At 43.0% G+C, this 20,320-nt stretch overlaps 1 protein-coding gene across 2 annotated transcripts in view; it reads right to left on the bottom strand.

The window, feature by feature from the left end:
- LOC124041777 (solute carrier family 22 member 23-like) overlaps nucleotides 1-19,552 on the bottom strand; it is a 57,686-nt gene extending 38,134 nt beyond the window's left edge. The window contains exons 1-3 of one of the 2 annotated variants that reach the window (XM_046359778.1): nucleotides 18,548-19,552; nucleotides 581-684; nucleotides 217-371 (exon numbers count right to left, since the gene is read on the bottom strand). In XM_046359778.1, coding sequence (XP_046215734.1) covers nucleotides 217-371; nucleotides 581-684; nucleotides 18,548-18,994 — 706 coding nt within the window. In that variant the 5' untranslated portion in view covers nucleotides 18,995-19,552. The remainder of the gene's footprint in view (nucleotides 1-216; nucleotides 372-580; nucleotides 685-18,547) is intronic. The other variant, XM_046359776.1, reaches the window with a different exon arrangement.
- Nucleotides 19,553-20,320: the final 768 nt, after the last annotated feature.

Genomic DNA, 20,320 nt, shown 5'->3' with positions numbered 1-20,320 from the left:
CCAACGCCAACTCAAGACATGGGGGTATGTCTAATATAACACACTCCACAAAGACAAGGCTATGGAAACCAACAACTGCCCACACTGCAGCACATCCATTACCACAACACTAATTGAAATTCTCACAAAACAGATAAATCAATTGACTGTACAGCATAGCAAAGGCATGGAGAAAAGCACAGCGTACTAGGCCTGCAGGACTTACTGAAGACTTACTGAGGATGTAGAGGGAGAGTATTATGCCTGCCAGGCAGAAGCCCTCGAAGAAGCGCAAGGTGCTGAACATGGGAACGTTGACCGAGAAGGCCACGGTCAGACCGAACACCAGCATGAACAGGACCGAGATGATCAGGACCGGGTGGCGACCAAACCTGAGGATGGAGGGAGAGGAGAGAGACAAGGGGGGGGGGGATGTCCCATATTTAAAACAATACAAGCTAAAGACTTCGAGTCGGCCCCTTAAGGTATTTTATCGTTTCAGTGCATTAGCAAGAAACACACTGAACACTCCTGAACTGAATGTCTATTCAAATATAGTAACTTTATTATGTAGTACCGGTAGTTAGAAAATAAAACTCACCAGTCTGCCAGGACCCCAAAGACCAGGTATCCGAATATGGAGCCCACAAGCAGAGAGAACTTAGCGATGTGGACCTTCCATGCCGAGTCACACACCAGACTCCACTGTAAAGGAAGATTAAGAACATATGAAGGTTAGGTTACTATTGGCCATCCAATGTAAACAACAGATGTGTTGTTTCTGCTTTATCCGGACCCATCTGAAACACACACACACACACACACACACACACACACACACACACAGAGAGAGGGCAGCCATAATACGGCGTAGGGAGAAAGAACACGTGAACATCACTCATTTCATATTCAGACTGGAATTAATTCTCAGCCAAGGTGGAAAAAAAGCACCACCTGGTAGTTGGTGAACTCAGAAAAGTGCTGGTTTAAACTACAGACAAATCGCCTCGGGTCCCCGGTCACAGGGAAAATGACGCAGCAGGAGACATACTCAAGTCACTCATTTATTGCCACAAACACAGCATTGAATTGTTAGTACTATTGTTGATAATGGTGGAAGCTATTTTTTTTTAATATTGTTTTTCATTGATGCACTAGCACCCCACCCATGTTAGGAGAAGTGTCCAGAGTTTGCAGTACAGTATGCAATCTTCTGCTAAAGTGTACTCCACTTGAATGAAGGTATCCACATCGCTCTTGGAAGAACTAAGACCTGTTAGGGTGGAACTATGTTTTTGTAATTGTCCCTGCCTAACCCACCCATTGGCCTGGGATCAGGTAGGCTGGTTCAACAGTTGGGAGAAATGTCCTAGCATGTTCTTAGAGCAGCCCATACTCCCTCCAGCAGGCCTTAAAACACAAAATAAACAATCCCTGACTATTTATTTAACTAGGCAAGTCAGTTAAGAACAAATTCTTATTTTTTACAATGACTGTCTACCAGAAGGCAAAAAGGACAAAAGAAGTGTGTTCGACCCTCTATTTCCTGTAGTCCACAGACAGGACTGTAGTGGAGCGGGTTTGAGAGCTTCAAGTTCCTTGGTGTCCACATCACCAACAAACGTCAAAATGGTCCAAACACACCAAGACAGTCGTGAAGAGGGCATGACAATGCTAACGACTTTTCAGAGTGCGTACGGTCCAGAACATCACTGGGGCCAAGTTTCCTACCATCCAGGACCTCTATACTAGATGGTGTAAGAGGAAGGCCCCCCCCAAATAATTGTCAAAGACACCAGTCACCCAAGTCATAAGCTTTGCTCAAATACTCATACTTACAGCACTATCTGTGACGTGATTGAGTATATAGTATGTTTATTGGTCATAGTATGGATATTAGTTAGTATGACAAGTTTCCGGATGTCGTACTAAATTCACCAGAATAAGAAGCACACACGCAAAGGACACTAATTCTGTAGTTTAGAACCATAATTCAATTCTTCATGAAATGGACATGGTTCACATTGTTTACAGATTTTAAGAAAATGGCGGAAAATATGCAGTCGAAGTACAATGAGAGCGGATACAAATTCATTGCTTTAACTAATTATGACAAATGTTATGAAAATGTTGAGCAATGTAATAAACTAATGACTTTTCAAATAAGTTACCTTATATGTTATATTGGCTGACAATTTGTTAGCTCCACTGTCCTTACGAACCACATAGCGTCTCACTATAGCAGTATGTACTGGTATGTTGTAGCTAGCTACCCAATGTTAGTTGGCTACTTAAACATCATACTTGGCAGTATATTAACTATAGGCTCACTACCTACCCAACGTTTATTGATTTGATTATTCCCATCATTCTTAGCTTAGCTAAATGGTATAGTTGTTCTGCTTTCTCATTTGACAATCGTGTGCTTTCATAAATTCGCTCTGGCTATTTACTCTGAATTCGGAGCACTCGCGTTTGAGTGTCCACAGTGCAGAAATCATTTACAAGCGCTCAACACCCTTTTAATATGGCCAGTTAGTAAACGTCGGCAAAAAAAGCGTAATTAAATTGTTGCCAGCAGCACAGTTACAGTCACCAACGCTCTGGATAACACGAAAACTGCCTAACCAGTTCTGCCACCAGAGACACTGGGTTCTGAGCCCAGGCTCAGTCACAGCTGTTGGTTAAGGGATTATAAGTAAGCATTTCACAGTTAGGTCTACACCAGTTGTATTCAGATCATGTGACAAATACAATTTGATTGTCTCTAGAAGCGCTGCGCCGCCCTGTGTGATCAGGGTGATTGCAGGCTGGTGTCCATTGCCTGGATAGCTGCCCTGTGAGCACAGCAGGGGGTGCTGCATTTGCTGTGGGGAATCTCGTCTGGTGGATGCAGCAGATCCGTGGGTCCCTGGACCCACAAGCTCAGCTTCGTCTTAACAGCTACATGACAGCCTGCAAAACATGATCGAACAAACTGGACTGGGGTGATGAGGTGCGAGTAATCATCACTGATGAGAAGCAGAGGTGTCACTTGGTTCAGATCCTGAAGTGGCAGTCGCCTGAGGTGGTGGTGTTGCCTGATCCATCTGAACAACCGCTGGCTATGAAGAGGTGTCGGGATATTTGGACCTATACTTCTACATGTGCACTTAATGGAGTACAACGAGGTGCTATCCACCACAGATAGGCTCTGTGTAACTTCAGGAGACTCACAGTAAGCTTGGCTGCACCGTCAACAGTGGCTCTTGTCCTTCAGCCACTTGAGGCTTTGTTCGACAGTCATTGAGATGAATCTCTAACACCTGATGAGGTGGTTGTCCTTGCTTTTGCACAGGGACAATACGCGTTGGCCTCTGCTGTGGGCTGTGTAAGTGGTAGTTCCTGTGCAGGTGTCTTTGAAGCCCCATAGTATAGCAGCACCGGGGTGTTCCATTGTTTAATGGCACTGGATGCTCTGGCACTCTGCTTCCATCTTCAGCCATTGTGTTAGGTACAAGTGCTTGCAGGCAGGCAGGAAGGCAGGAATGTATGTATGCATGTGACTGACGTTGGCCCTGTATGCAGAGCTTCCCCAGAAGACAACTTTGGAGCCACAGGACTCGATTACCCCTGGGCCAAAGTGAACAGGGCATGCTCACTAAGGTCTTGATGAGAAAAGAAACTGACAGTAGCCTTGTGTCCCCTGGCCGGATGTCTTGCAACTTCATGATGACAGATCTCCAGGGCAAGGTAATGTAGCTGGCCCCATTGCTGCTCAAGGTCTGCCATGGCAGCGGTGTATGGCACTGGGTCATGGAGTGAGATGGCCATGAGACGGGGATCAGGCAGCTTGAGGTAGTCGAGAAAGTGGTGAAACTTGACCAATGTGTCCTCATCAGGGAGCAACAGGTTTGAGGGCCATCTTGAAGAGAGCAAACTCCTGTCATCTTTGTTGAAATCAGGGAGCGACAGTTGTTCTAGGTGCAAGAAGGCGCCGATCCGTGGCAGGTACTGTGGCAACCTTGGCCAGGACCGAGGCTAGTCAGGTGGGTAACACTGGATGCGGAGGTGGGTACGTGTAGGCGGTAGTACCTAGATACAGCTACTGGCTCAGGGCTTGTCCTGGTCATCTCTGCTGGTGCAGCTGCTGGCTCAGGGGCTGTACTAGCTGCTGAGGTGGGTACGTGGAAGCCACAGCGGCTGCATCCGGGTGGTAAGAGTAAGCTTCTCCATCTCCAGCGTCTCCAGGAGATCTTGGACGCCTGAGGCCTGTGACTAAGGATTGGGCCAGTCGAAAGCTTCAATGAGCACGTCAAAAGATCTCTCCGGGTAGGTAAGCCTCCTGAGCAGGCCACAGTCATTCCCGCCATCCTCTTCTCACCGGTGTGGGCTTGCATAACTCTGGTCAGGACCGCCCTGATCCAAGGCCAAGAGTTGGCTGGGGAGCTGAGAGGACGGTGACTAGCCCCTACTAGTCATTTCTCCAGGTTAATTGTCTCTAAGCCGTCTCGAATCAGGATGCCGGTGAGCAAACACGCGAAGGCAGAACCGTGAGTCCCTAGACCAACCAGCCCAACTTTGTAGTCTTAACAGCTACAGGACTGCCTGCAATACATGATCAAACAAGCTGGACTGGGGTGATGAGGTGCGAGTAATCAGCACTGATGAGAAGCAGAGGTGTCACTTGGTTCAGCTCCTGGAGTGGCAGTCACCTGAAGTGGTGGTGTTGCCTTTGAGCCTCAGCAAGGAAGGCAGGGTTAATAGTCTCTAATCCGTCTCGAATGACCATTGAAAAAAAAAAAAAAAGTGTGCCACCTGTTGGTCGGTGAACTCAGAAAGGTGCAGGTTTAAACTAGAGACAATCGCCCCGGGTCCCCGATCACAGGGACAATGATGCAGCAGGAGACACTCAAGTCACTCATTTATTGCCACAAACACACACAGACACAGACAGCATTGGATTGTTAGTACTAGTGTTGATAATGGTGGAAGTGGAGGAAGTCAAAGTAAAAGTATAATTGTAATTTTTCGCATTGACACACTAGCACAACACCATGTTAGGAGAAGTGTCCAGAGTTTGCAGTCAAGTATGCACTCTTCAGTTATGGTGTAAGAGCAGTGGACAGCCCATCCCCCCCCCCCCTCTAGCAGGCATTGCACCTCAAAATAATAAACAAGCCCCGACTATTACTAGAAGGAGGATTTTCTGTGTGTGTTACTCAATACATCCAATAACTAAAAAGAAGCACATACATTATTTGCAAGACAGTATGGGGACCAAACGCATTAGCTACCTTGCTATAGGGCTTTGAAACGGGCAACAAAACCCGTTCCCCAATCCAGTTTCCCCTAACCAAACTCCCACTTTGCCAGCACCGCCTTTACCAGAGAGACTCAGCAAAACACAGAAACGTTGTTTTAAAGCCTACATTAAAAATGGTTCAGCCATGTAAATGTACTATAGCCTATAATGCAGCATTTCCTCTTCCAGCGCCTAGATCTCACTCTGTGCGTAGGCTAGAATTACATATACACTCTGTCTGTGTACTCTCCCTCCGGCTGAATACTGTAGTCCACTACCCCAGCAACAGTGGGATTCCCAGAATGCAAAGCATATTCTGCCACTCTAGATGATTTGCATTTGATTTATTTATAGATATAGTAGGTGCATACATATATGAACAGAACAAATCTCACACAACATTAAGGAGATTTATTAGACATGTACAACTAATCGTATACGGAGTCATAGCTCCTGTACAAGTACTGTATGTGTACAGTACATAAAGTAGATGAATAAACTCACTTGAGAAAACTGATGATAATTTCACCCCAAATCTGTTTGACTTATCCACTCCTCTATCAACCGACAATTTGAGTCCAATGCGGCTGTGAATGAACTGAGAAGCAGTCTATTGGGGATGGTTACTAGGTTCCTGGTACTCTGGTCTGAGCCCCCTCTGTGCATACAAATATGAGGAAGGAATATAACAATGGATATGAAGTGGGGACTGGGTTTGCACTTCTCCTTTGAAACTCAATGTCTTTAGGCGATCAGGGTTTATAACCTCTTATAACCTCTGGCATAGTGACCTGTTGTGTTCAGAGTGGAAACTTCTGGAGGATTACTCATTGCCACCATGCAGTGATCATGAGACACATGTATGCCATGTCATTCATACCTTCAGTATCTATGTCACTATGGATCAAGACCAAGAACAAGTTACTCAATGTTGCGCAATACCATCTTAAAAAAAAGCCAAGGAAGTCTGCTCTGTCTTGGTCTGTGTCAAACTAGCGTGTTGAAAGTGTGGTGTGTGTGTTTGCGCTTCAGCGCTGGGACTGTGAAGAAGACCATGGGATATGGAGAACTCATGACTGTGCAGAATGGGGGACCAATCAGACCACGCGGTCGAGGTGACTGACTAAGCATGACCGATGAATGCGGTTCAAAGCAATTGATGACTGCAAGGTTGAAAGTAACCTTAACCATTAAATCAGCAAAGAAAGAGATGACCGGGCAAGAAGCCTGACCATATCTTAGTTAGAGGAACAGTATGTCTTAAAGCTAATCTTAAAATGTTAACCATGCTAAAAAGCCTAACCATGCTTCCTTTCGTGCACTCATTCACTCACACTGAATTGAAGGCTCTGTGTTAGAAGGCAATGCCTTACTAATCCATTAGTTTGACAGGCAAGTGGAAGGACAAAAGGCCTATTTGTGCTCTGGGTCTGTGTGTGGCAGCAGTGGAGGGCATCAGGGCCTGAACACTGGCCCCGAGTGACAGCCCCAGTTCTGGGAGGAGACAGAGGGGGACAGGAGCCTCCCTGTATAAACCCCGCTGCTGTGTCTGTCGTTTAACCCCAGCAGTCACCCTGCATCAGTGATTCTGATTCGTTTAACCCCAATGGTCACTCTGCATCAGTGATTCGGACTGGCCCTGACAAGGACGCTATGCACCAACTACAGCTACATGTACAGTTACATGTCTAACTAAAGAGCGGTAGGGAGTAGAAAGAGGTAGGTGGGGGAGGTAATCAAATGCTTGACAGTGAATGAGGATTGGAAAGAGAAAGAATGAGAAAGAGAATAAGGAACTATATTAAGGGAAAAATAGCAAGAAATTATATGCCTGACAGGGACTGTGAAGAGAGGGAGAGTGGAGTAGAAAGACTGATGCTAGTTAACTATGCAACAGACTCACCTTGGTTATCAGTTCTTTCCTAATTAACAGTATACGTTTAGAAGGATTATTTCATCTCTGGGATCAGGGAATATAGGAGAGTAGGTGGAGGTGTGAGTGACAGAGACGTCAAAGACCTTCCATTACCGATACATCTGTCATAGAACAAATATCCAAAAATATAATCCACAACTGTACCATCAGTGAGATCATTTTGATAATTAATATGCAACTCATTGAAATCCCCTAGGTTAGAAATGCCATATTCTAGAGCTATGTGAAGATTTTGATATCATATCCCAGATAAATATCATACCAGAATCAATTCTCAAGTTACAAAGGTTAAACAAATTACAGAAATGTTCAACGGGACTGTCTGGGACATACAATTTACATGCTGAGCAGACAACGGTGACATCCATTCAAAAACCAACCTCAGGTCAAGTCTCTACTGTTAACGTTCATGGAAATACCGGGGGGGCACAAATAAAATTAACAGTCTGAAGAAAAGTACCATTATTCCTCTACTGAAATGAATGGTTTTAGCCTTGGAGAACAGTGGCACGCTCAGTGACAGCAAAGGGACAACAGTCTTCTACCACACCACAATCTCCTTATGAAGGCCTGCTGTGTGTGTGTGTGTTTCCATGACAGAGCGCACAGTGAAAAATGGTACCAGTGTCCGTCAGACCACTTTCTGAGAGAGAGAGAGACTTGATCAGATCAAACTACAAAAAAAACACTTGTCTTCAAGTTCTGCAGGAAGCATGACGACACTCGAGACATTCTTACCATATCCTGAAAGTGTATACACAAGACATAGTCAAACACATCAAGGTTCAGAAGACATTCTTCAGTTTGGGTGTGTGTACACTAAGGTAATAGCGTACTGAGTATGAGTCACCATGTACTGTGTAGAGAGAGAGACTAGACAATATTATTGGGCGGATAGTGGATGAAACGAGAGGCTTTTGTCCTTGTAGTCTGTCGGCATGCAGTGAACGATTACTGTACTGCCTGACTCTCATAGCTCCTTCTCTCTGTCTCTTACACAAAGTGCTCCAGTCTAACCAGCTATATTACCAGAACTGAAGAACCATATAATTCAATGTTTAAAAAAATATATAAATCTTACTGTTTGTCATCCTACAGAGAGAGGGCTTGAGAGAAAGGGCGTGATTAGCTACTTCCCTCTGATCCTTGCATGACATCAATTTATCCTAAAACCACTGTGACCAGGGCCAAAGGCTGTGCCGGGTCACATATTTAGTTGCATGTTTACTGCCTCTCTGCTCAAAAACACACCTCTTATCAGAATCGAACTCCCGCCAGCACACACATACATACGCCTGTACAAAGCTTTATCTTTCAGTGCCACAGGCAGGCCTCTTATCCTCCCACCTGACGTGTGTGTTTGTGGCTATCCAAAACAGATGTGTCGGTCTCCTGCTGTTCCACCCTGATCCTGGGTCTGTGGATAAGACAGGGCAGGCCAGTATATGGAAGATAGAGATTCTCAAAGGCTAAGGGTTCTTGTATTCACTCACAGGGCATTGTGGGGGCCATTATCCAGTCCTGCTACTCTGTCACTAAAGTGGAATTGGGTGCAAACCTTATCTCGCCGTACTTGTATGAAAGTGAGGTGTCATAACATACAGTTAATCTTTTTCTACAGGTAAAGAATAAAGACTTTTGTAAAAAACAAAGAAGATATCTGCTTGGACATATACACATAACGTGTATGAGAGAATAGGGGTGCAAGCTTGGGGAGCTGTATATTCTAACATTTCTTATTTAAATTTGAGGAATTACTGCATGCTGTTACCCTACAGAAATATAAAAACGAAACAACAATTTCAAAGACTTTACTGAGTTACAGTTCATATAAGGAAATCAGTCAACTTAAATTCATTGGGCCATAATCAATGGATTTCACGACTTGGAATACACGTAGAATGTATGCACACATGACTGTAAGTCGCTTTGGATAAAAGTGTCTGCTAAATGGCATATATTATTATTATTATGCCTCTGTTGGTCACAAATACCTTCTTTTTTTTCTTCTTTTTTTTAAAGGTAGGGGCGTGGATCAGAAACCCAGTCAGTATCTGGTGTGATCACCAATTGCCTCAAATATTGGCGGGAAATGGAACAGGCTGACATACAGAGCATCACAAACATGCTCAATGGGCCTCAGGATCTCATCACAGTATCTGTGCATTCAAATTGCCACTGATCAAACAAAATTACGTGTCTGTGCCTAATGCCTATCTATACCATAACCCCACAGTCAACATGGGGCACTCTGTTTACATCAGCAAATCACTCGCCCACAGGTGGCTTATGCTAGAGAAATTACTATACAACAGTCCCACCTAGATACTTCTACATTTTAAGAAGTGCTGTCTTCTCCAACCACTAAGTCTGCAATTAATATGGACAACCACAACATTCCTTGACCACACTGGGGTTTTTAGTCAGTATAGTCTAGATCAGTGGCCACCAACATTTTCTAAGTCAAGATCACTTTCACAGTCAAAAAGCAAGCTGAGGTCTAACCCTCAGATTTTTATATTTTACATGACTTAAAAAACATGAACGTAATACAACAGTTCTGTAGAAATGTAGTTTGGGCAGTAGGCTTAATTCATCATCACAGTATATTGGCTATATGCCTGGCCTGCCCAACTTGTTATTCTCAGACCATATTATATTTAAATGCTCATGCTTTGATAAAATAAATCAGTTAGTGTAGCATTTGCAAGGAACTGCAGAGGATGAATTGAAATAACTACCTTTAATTGTATTTTACTGGACTGATGTTAACTGCTTCTGATGGTCATGGTGCTTTCAAGATAACTAGGAACTCTCCCCCACCCCCCAAAAAATGTGAAGTCAAATCATGAGGTCAGTGATCTTCATGTTAGAAAGTCAGAGCTCTAGAAATAGTTTGACTTGGAAGTTGGATCCAGTTTTTTTTCCCCCAAGCGTTCCCAGTTGTCTTGAACCCTAGTCGGTCGGATTTAATATTAAAGGATGTGGGTAATGTGTGTTTTACTATTGCACATCAGTGATTTTAATGAACGATCCGCATGGGATAAGGCTTCTCCCCCCCAAATAAAAAAATATCACTGAGGGAGTTTGATAATATGTTTGGTCTGTTCCCAGATCTTACTTGTCACACACTACTTCCGCCTACCACAACAACACACGTGGAAACCACAGCGGCAATTTAAAATATGGCACCCAAGTCGAAGAAAACCAGGCACTGCGCAAGAGAGGAGACATTATGCCTCAAATCTGTGTTGGGGGAGCTGCGCTTCCAGCGCCATTTTGAGGAAATGATTCACAACCATAAAAAGTTTGGGAATAAATATTTAAGCAGGTGTGTGAGGAATGTCCAGCCGTCAAGTCAACATTTGGCGACGCAGTGAAGTACTGTGAACAACAACAACAACAACAACAAATTGCTCAAACCCCCAGTACTGCCCTTACTTTAAAGAAATTGATGCAGCTCTGAGTAAGAGCATATTTTTATTAGCATATCTGTTAGGTAAGCTAGCTAGCTAGCTACTGAATGCATGGCTAGTATGCTGGCTAGCTATCATTAGCTAGCTAGATCAATATTAAAAACACACTTCACGAGGTGATAATAAATAATAATAAAAACAGAGGGCTATCGATACACTTGGCTACTTATTTATTGCAGCTTTTATGTTTTGTAAGAGTGTTGAATGAAAACAGTGTATACAGTGCTGAATAAAAACATGTAAACATGAACACAAAAAACAGCAGCTCTTTGCTGTATACTTTGACAGTCTCTCTCTGGTCATGATTTTAAAATGTATTAAATCTTCCGTAGGCTAGTAGCCCATCAAAAACTTTGCTGTGGCCACGGACGTGGAAGCTCTGTAGGAACCTGTGATTTGAGTTATCCAATTGACCAGTGCAGGAGATGCACAGATCTCCCAGACCCTCCCGGTAGACGGAGCGCATGTCTGGTGATCAACTTGGAATGTCTTGAAGATCGACCAGTCTATCGTGATTGACCGGTGGGCGACCACTGGTCTAGATAGAATGTGATGATCGGAGTAGAGCCATAAAACTGGCTGTGTGATGCTGCTGCCATCTAAATGTAAGGTAGAATATATGAGCGGTATGAGATTAAGCAGGGAGAGTGGGAGACCCTCTGTCTCGCTGTAATGATCCAGGCTCATTTTATTTTATTCAGCTCAGTACAATTAACAGAGTCCCCGAGGAGCCCAAGGTCTCAATTAGGATGGGCCTCCACATCCACACCAGCCAGTCTGGATCCCCTATCAGCCCCTATCCGCTCCTCCTCTGAGCCTAGCGTTATCAAATCCTTCTCTGAACAAAGCTATGGGGGGGGGAGAGTTGCACAGTTACTATGCCATGACTATTCAAGGAGATGTTACCGTGGAAATCCATTCTGTTGCTCTACTATTAATATTTAAAAGACTATATAGCCAAACTCTCAATGCATTATTACTATGTTGTACTATAACTAATTCAAGGAGATATCCTCTTACTGTATTGCTATGCCAAGGCCTACTCCAAGAGACTTTGCCAAAGTGATTCCTTTGATTTCTTTTAGAAAGAGTTAAAGTCTGAGATGAGACATTTTCGGTGTGTTCCGGTACATTGTGACAGGAAAACGACATGGTGTCGGCACTCTGATCCACTCCTGAAGGATACGGAGACACAGAATTTTCAGACGGAACCATGTGCCGTTATTCCTACGTAATCTAAAACACACCAAGGACTGCAGTGTCATCACTTTTTGTCATCGTGTGTGTCACTTCCTGGTTATCGCATGTCAGACCAGGAGTCTAGGGAAAGGGAGTGGGCTTATAATGGAGGTCCTTTAAGTGGGATTGGATTCGTCCATTAGCCCGAGAATCAATTCCTTCTGGGGACGACCTTGTTGGTTTGTGGAATGCTTGCTTGGGAAAAAGGACACCTAGTTTTTGTCACCAACTGCTCGGCCGTGTCAAGAACTGCCTTGCCCTGGTGCCAGTGTCAACAGGAACACCAACACAAATATCAGTAGCTATACTTCTTAGTCCAAGAGAGGAGGTGGAATGATGCAACATTGTTAGATATTGTTTAAATAAATAAAAATGTCAAAAGTCCAATGCAGACATTTGTATCTCTATCAAATTATTTATGGGCAACAAATTAAGTAACTTACTGTGATTTTTTCAAAAAAATGTTTGCAAAGAGCAATTTCCCAAACAAGAACTCTGAGTGGTGAGCGGAAAACTGAAAACTAGCTGTTATTTATTGGCAGGTGGTTTCTTAAATAGTCTATTAACTAATTTACCTTCTGATGACGTCGACATGCAGGCCAAAACTCCATCCCACCAAACCAGGCTGTCTTTTCAAACAGCTCTTACACTAAAATAACGCAGCAATGCGCACATGTTGGTAGGCTTTAAGTTCAAATGTTCCATTAGTTGAAAACTCCATTATCAAAAGCGACCGGAAATGAAATTATAAGTGTACCGATTTTATTATAAAAGGTGCATTTATGGCGAAAATTATCTCCCTCAAACTTGAAACTCACGCTTATATATGTCAGTTAGAGTCTACACCCCTTGTAAAGCAGATTATTATGCTTAATTTTAAGAATTCATTTTGACACTTTAGTTATACAAACCTTATTAAAACACAGGCCTATGGGCTAGGCAACATGAGGTGTGCGACTCGGATTTTAAAAAATAACAATAAAAACGCATTGTTTCTTATGCAGGGTATCATTCAAGTGATAATATAGAACTCACAAGTGAAAGGCTAATGTTGGCACCGATCAGACTATTCTTGATTTAATCTGGTCTTTACATAGACTAAATAATATATATGTGTGACATTTGTTTAGATGTAGAATGGAGCATTATCATGCACCTGTATTGAAATGGGCAGGGGAAAAAATACATGTCATCTATGCACTTAAATAGCAAATGCAGGACGCTTTTCCCCATGGTTCATTCTCATGCCAGCCAGGTTGGCTATTCTCTTGTTGTAAATATAAGCAATGTGCTTAGTATTAGGAAAGTTGAGAAATATAGTAAGCCTATAGAAAGCTGATGGGATCCTCTTTTTAATAGTAGCCATCAACTCTGTTTCCTCCCGCAATTGCATAGCCTATAGAAATGTTGCACAACATGAGTTCATGGGCTCTCATTAAGTGTTTGAATTAGATTTTCAAATACAATTGCATTGATGTCAGAGTGATTAGAGGAACAATAGAGTGCAAGTACAAGGTAAGTTTGGTAAGCTACTAATTACCAGCAGCAGCAGAGCTTGGAGAAGTCTTATTACCATGACTAAACAGTCATGTACAACAGTGACCGTATAGTACTGAGGCTTCAAAACCAGCCTCTTTATCAAGCTGGTCCTCTTACGCCTTTGAGTGGCAAAATGTCAGGTCTAGGTCAATATAGACCAGACTACAGTGTTTCCCAACTCCAGTCCTCAAGTACCAACAGTATATATTTTTTTTGTAAGCATCAACAAGCACACCTGATTCAACATGTGAACTAATCATTAAGCATGTAATGAGTTGAATTAGGACCGTTTGTCCCCGGGGCAACAACAAAAATGTGTACTTATGGACTTGAGTTGAGAAACACTGGACTGGATGACGCATCTGTGGGTAAACTGGTGTATTTGAAGTACAGTGTTTGATTACGAATGTGTACCTTCAACAGAAACCTAACAAACTCTACTGCCCCTTCCTTCCCTGCCCCACGGAGATGGAGATACTAGGCTACTTTTTTTTTTTAGTTCTTTCGACAGGTGTAAACACACCTTTGACTCACATAAAAACACAAATGACAGGGACACAGGACATAGCATTTAGAATGTAGTAATACGTGACCTTAAAGTTCAGTTTTCAACCTTTTTGATAAAAATATAAAATCATTAACTCAGTCTAGAGGATGTTTAGTTTATCTATGTAGAACTTACTACACATTAGAAAGGACTCACTGGGACAAAGTGTAATGACAAAGCCCAGCAAACAATTTTGGGGTGTACAACATTGGCCTAGTCGTAGTTTTGTTGCTGATGTGCAGCCCTCCAGAAATGGCATCTCTGCTATGGATGTACTTTTATACCGCTAGGGGTCCATGAGAAGAATGCCAAATGATTTCTCAATATCTTCTCACAGAAAGACACCCTTTTGTGAAATAGGCCTTGTGAAGTCTATTTTGAAAGTGCAAAATCCTGTTTTGTGTCACTATTTTTTTTTAAGTATATCTAAGCCTAGTATATAATAAATAAATACATTTTATTTGGTGGACACCTTCCAGGGCACTCAATAACATCTTATATTAAAAGGTAGGGCTACATCAAATCAAGTGCAGTTGGTACATAAGATCATCAAATCAAGTGCATCAAAGTGCAATTTTAAATTAATGGACCAGACAAAACAGGATCGATAAAAAGAGGGGTTGGGTAGAGGATACAGTTTAGACTAGAGGGTAAGGGTTTAGGGGGTTGGGAATAAGTTACAGACCGGGTCTAGGGTAAGGGTACACATAGGTATACAGAGAAGACACAGAAGGGGGGGTGGCAGAATCAATCCTAAACTATAGGCCAGGGGTAGGCAACCCTTAGCTCAGTTGGTCAGGTGTGGTGACTAGTTGGAACAAATTCACGCAGTCTACGGCACTTCATGAACAGGGTTGCCTACCCCTGCTATGGGCTTAATGTTATCGACATCCTTGAAGAGGTGTGTTCTTAGGAGGATGTTGAATGAGATGACTGTCTCTCTGCATGTTGTGTGTGTGTGGGGGAGTGCATTCCCAGGACCTGGGTGCCTTGCAGCTGAAAGGCCGAGCACCCATGTTGGAGAGGGGGGTGGCAAGGAGACCAGCAGAGGAGGAGCAGTGGTAGTGGGAGGCATAGACTGGGAGGAGGTGGGTGCCAGCTTGTACAGCTTTGTAGGTGAGGAGTGTCTTAAAGTTAATACGGGATTGCACAGGGAGCCAGTGTAGATTGATTAGGATTGGTGTGATGTGTTCGGTTGGCCTGATGCGGGTGAGGATTCTGGCAGCAGATTTCAGTTGAAGTTGTTTTTTATTTCACCTTTATTTAACCAGGTAGGCTAGTTGAGAACAAGTTCTCATTTGCAACTGCGACCTGGCCAAGATAAAGCTTAGCAGTGTGAACAGACAACACAGAGTTACACATGGAGTAAACAATTAACAAGTCAGGCGTGAGGGTGCAGGCAGCGATCGGTTGAAAAGCATGCATTTGGTTTTACTAGCGTTTAAGAGCAGTTGGAGGCCACGGAAGGAGTGTTGTATGGCATTGAAGCTCGTTTGGAGGTTAGATAGCACAGTGTCCAAGGATGGGCCAGAAGTATATAGAATGGTGTCATCTGCGTAGAGGTGGATCAGGGAATCGCCCGCAGCAAGAGCAACATCGTTGATATATACAGAGAAGAGTTGGCCCGAGAATTGGACCCTGTGGCACCCCCATAGAGACTGCCAGAGGACCGGACAGCATGCCCTCCGATTTGACACACTGAACTCTGTCTGCAAAGTAGTTGGTGAACCAGGCAAGGCAGTCATCAGAAAAACCGAGGCTACTGAGTCTGCCGATAAGAATATGGCGATTGACAAGAGTCGAAAGCCTTGGCAAGGTCGATGAAGACGGCTGCACAGTACTGTCTTTTATCGATGGCGGTTATGATATCGTTTAGTACCTTGAGTGTGGCTGAGGTACACCCGTGACCGGCTCGGAAACCAGATTGCATAGCGGAGAAGGTACGGTGGGATTCGAGATGGTCAGTGACCTGTTTGTTGACTTGGGGATACCAGTGAGGAGAGTGTTGCAATAGGCTAAACAGGAAGTTCGAGGCATGGATGAGAGTTTCAGTGCTGGAGGCCTAGATCTAGGCCTGTGCGGATCGATAAACACCAGAGGAAGAGGAATTGAACTACAACAGCAACTGAACTAAGCAGTATACCATATTTTCTGACATACTGTTATTGATGCAGGGCCCGGTTTGGGTTTTTACTTTAACTTCTCCACCGGTATTAGAATGTTTGGTTTGTTAAATGTGATACGCCATGTGTAATGTCATTTTTTATAGCTTACTTCGCTACTTGAGTCATCTCCCTTAGCACCACTTTCCACACAGACCTAGCCACGCCCCCTGTCATTCAAGGAGCGCATTTGATGTTCCTCAACCACGAGACTTGCGTTCGTTCAGTCTGCATGGTCAATGCAGCACATGCAACAATGTTGATAACAATGTTGTTTTCACTTTGCTTCTTAATATAAATCCACTAGCATTCTATAATGACAGTATTAGTTTGTTTCTTACATCAGCAAACAGCTAGTTTGTCTTTTCTTAGCAAGTTGCCCTAAATCTTGTGATATGCTAATAGCTAGCTAATACATGTAATGAGTAAGAGCAAACGTAGCTAGCTAATACAGCCTGATAATACCAGCGATAGTGTAGACCTAAATCAGCATGCTGTTTGTGCAAAAGTATCTTCTAAATCAAAGAGGAATATGCAAAGCAAGAAAACGTTAGCTCCATGAAGCTAAGAGAAAACATGCAATGCAGCGAAAGCTTCCTGAGTCCCCTAGGAAACACTTTAAAACTTTAGTTCCTACCCTGTCACAATAACTCCTCCCTGGCATTTTAATTAGTTGTCATCTAAAACTGTATTCAAAAGTGTTCACTATTATATTCTAACTATAGAATAGTCATTATATTTCCACGATTCCATCAGTTGTTTCTATAATTCGCAAGGCAAGTCGCAATTGCAACATTTGGTTAAAAATAAGTGTGAGATTGTACTTTTTACTTTTTCCCTGGTACCTAAAAGTACTCATTAAATTTGGAATGCTTAGCAGCACAGGAAAATGGCTAAATTCACACCCTAGACCAGGGATGTTCTCTTGACATCTACTGCCTCTGATCTGGAGGACTCACTAAACACAAACGCTTTGTTTGTAAATTATGTCTGAGTGGTGTAATGTGCCCCTGGCTATCAGTATGTAAAATAAAATAATGACATCTGGTTTGCTAAATAAGGAATTTGAAATTATTTATAGTTTCACTTTTGACACTTAAGTACATTGTATAAATGACATTTACTTTTGATATTTAAGTATATTTTAAACAAAATAATTTTAGACTCTGACTCAAGTAGTATTTTACTAGGTGACTCACTTTCACGTGAGTCATTTTCTATAGCTTATCTTTACTCAAGTATGACAATTGGGTGCAGGAACTTCAGAAATTATAAAAGTGCGTACATTTGTTTTGTTGAAGTTGAATTGAACACCATAAAATAATGAGACTGGAGAAAGACTAATTGAAATCACTTCGAATGTATTTGTTGCCACCCTAGGATCACTAACGACTCAAAGCAAATGTAGACCTTTCATTATTCAAAAATGAAAAATACCGTCATACCGTTCAATGTTTTTTAAAATACCATGAGATAATATTTGGGCCATATCTCCCAGCCCTAATTTGAACTATCAACAACTAAAAATGCAATGGAAACGGGGCAAAAATCCCATTACCTGATGACTACAGTCCTTGATACAGTAGTCGTGTATACTTTTCAGATATAAATTCAGAATGAAAGGCAGACTAGTGTTGGCGTGTTAAGTTAAATATATGGCAGGTGGCGATAGCAAAACAGGGAAGTCATTATTCTCGGGAGGCGCGCGCGGAGGAGCACTAAATGAGCATGACAGTACATGCCCTTTGGTCTAAATCAAAACTCGAGTATCACTTTGGTCTGGGTCTTTATGGCCACCGGCACATTCCGCCGTGGTCAGAGATCGCTCCCCTCTAGCTCACACCTCGTCAGCTGCTCGGAAGAGTAATGTCATGCCATCCCTCGATTAAGAATACTGTTGGCATGTTAAAATTAAGATCACAGAACTGCCAACATACTGCCAGTTATTGACCATTATTATTCTTAGCCCCACGAACAGGTTATTAATGTGCTCAGTGCAGCAGCTCATTTTATGATCCATTCCTGGGCTTGTTGCGCCAGTAGGATATTGGAGGCTGCAATGCATGAACCAGCCATATGTTTTGACTCATATGAAGGTGTGACGGGTAAACCAGGTGCTGGTCTGTAAACAAAACATTATATTATGAGACCACAATACATGGAATTGTTTTATTGTACGACTATTAACCTATGTGAAAACGATAAAAGCCCTCTGGTAACAGCCTTTACTCATGGCTGTGGGTAAGCCGCCACAATATGCTAATAGCCTATTATAAATCAATTGACCCAATGCACCTCGTCTGAAAAGAGGGAGAAATGTATATGACATAATATAAACTATGGAAATGCAGTCCTAATTGCTCAATGTCAGGCCACGAAACTTACCTTGGTAACCACATTCTGAATGAGTCCGGTATGCAGCTCAAACGTCCACTCTTTGCACATACAATGTTGCAGATGCCTAGTCGTATCATTGTGGGTGCCATTGGTATAAACGTACGCCGCTGTTCGCGGAAAACTATTATTTGCCCCATGAAATAAAGGACTTCTACTCAAATTGGTCGTGTTTGCCATAGGCGGAACACATGTGTTGTTCGGTTGGGCAAGAAGGAATTCATCAGAGTACTGGCTGAATCCAATAAATAACGCCGGAATCCATGTCAGCACGATTAGCTGTCTCTGGTATTTCCCAAATCCCCCAAGAAAAGGCAAGACACAACTGTCAATGCGTGTGAGCAATCCCGGCGACTCGGTTTCGGGGGACACAAAGCCGTTCTCCGATTGATGGTCCTCGGTATCGAGCTGTACCACGGCCATCGCGGTTTCGCTCATGGATGCGTCTGTAGTGTAGCCGAGTTGGCAATGCTGCCGGGAGACTCCACACTGCGTCAATAACCCCGCTCTGGTGGTGACTGCGGTGCGTAGGCAATCACTGAAATTGAAGCAAGACGCACTTCTTTATGACCAGGAAGCTGCTCACTCCCTGTGATCCTGTTTAGGTGGACTCCCCGCACTATTGTCACTGAAGGAAAAGCGCTTATTTGGCTGACAGCAAGCAGGTTTAAATGCAGGCTGGCAAATGTCCTACATTAGAACAGACAAGCGCGACAACATGCGGCGAGTGAAGTTTTTAATCACCAATATTTCCCATCTGCTGGATACATCTAATTTGCATAGAATTTGATCAACCTATCTGTGTGAGCTGTGCCGGAAGAAGTAGTAAACCAAGGAAGGGAATACAACCTTGTCCCTTACACGGTTGCACGTACAGGTAACACACCTGCCCGAATATAGTCCTTTAGAGTAGCCTATAGCGTTTAGAGTTAAATAGTCACATGTACAAGGTTGCAGATGTAATTACGGAGTACAATACACTCATTGAGCTCTGACTTCTTGTAAACACAAGCCTATTCCCTCTTTCCTGTCAAGTCATCCGCTATATCGAAAGTTTATGTTTTTTTAATCATTTACACAGCGGTGGAGTACTACGGATTCTGTTTGCAGAATAAGATAGGCAGGACTTTGAGCAACCCTCCACCCTTGTCCGTCGCATACACCTACAAGGTGCATAATAATATACTAGTGGTGGGTCGTTTGCGAAGAACGTCGCTTTTTTTAACAGCTCTTTTTGTTGAACGTCCCCATTGTAATGTGTGTAGGAGACGTTTAGTAGGCCATACGCCTGCCCTCTATTGTTCTGTGACAATAGGACTGTCATAGTGGAGGGAAAGGAGAAGAGGGAATGCAATTGAGAGTTGAGAAGAAAAATGTAGGGGTGGAGACCTACTCTCTCACACACACACACACACACACACACACACACACACACACACACACACACACACACACACACACACACACACACACACACACACACACACACACACACACACACACAGGGGGTATTTTATTATTACCACAGATATACAGAGAGAGTGATTAATATCACCTGTGCAATACAGTCAGTCAACCACATTATTTTATGATCTTAACACATTATTATTTAAGTAATGATTAACTGTAACTCTCAGCTACACTGTCTTGTGTGGTCAGATAAAATAATGTAAACTATGAGGAAATTACTTAATTGAAATCAACACAATAAAATCATTATGAAGTACAGTACCAGTCAAAAGTTTGGACACACCTACTCAATCC

This window comes from Oncorhynchus gorbuscha, linkage group LG08 (assembly GCF_021184085.1).
Source record: "Oncorhynchus gorbuscha isolate QuinsamMale2020 ecotype Even-year linkage group LG08, OgorEven_v1.0, whole genome shotgun sequence".
Taxonomy (NCBI): domain Eukaryota; kingdom Metazoa; phylum Chordata; class Actinopteri; order Salmoniformes; family Salmonidae; genus Oncorhynchus; species Oncorhynchus gorbuscha.
This window is presented reverse-complemented; position numbering and strand designations above follow the sequence as displayed.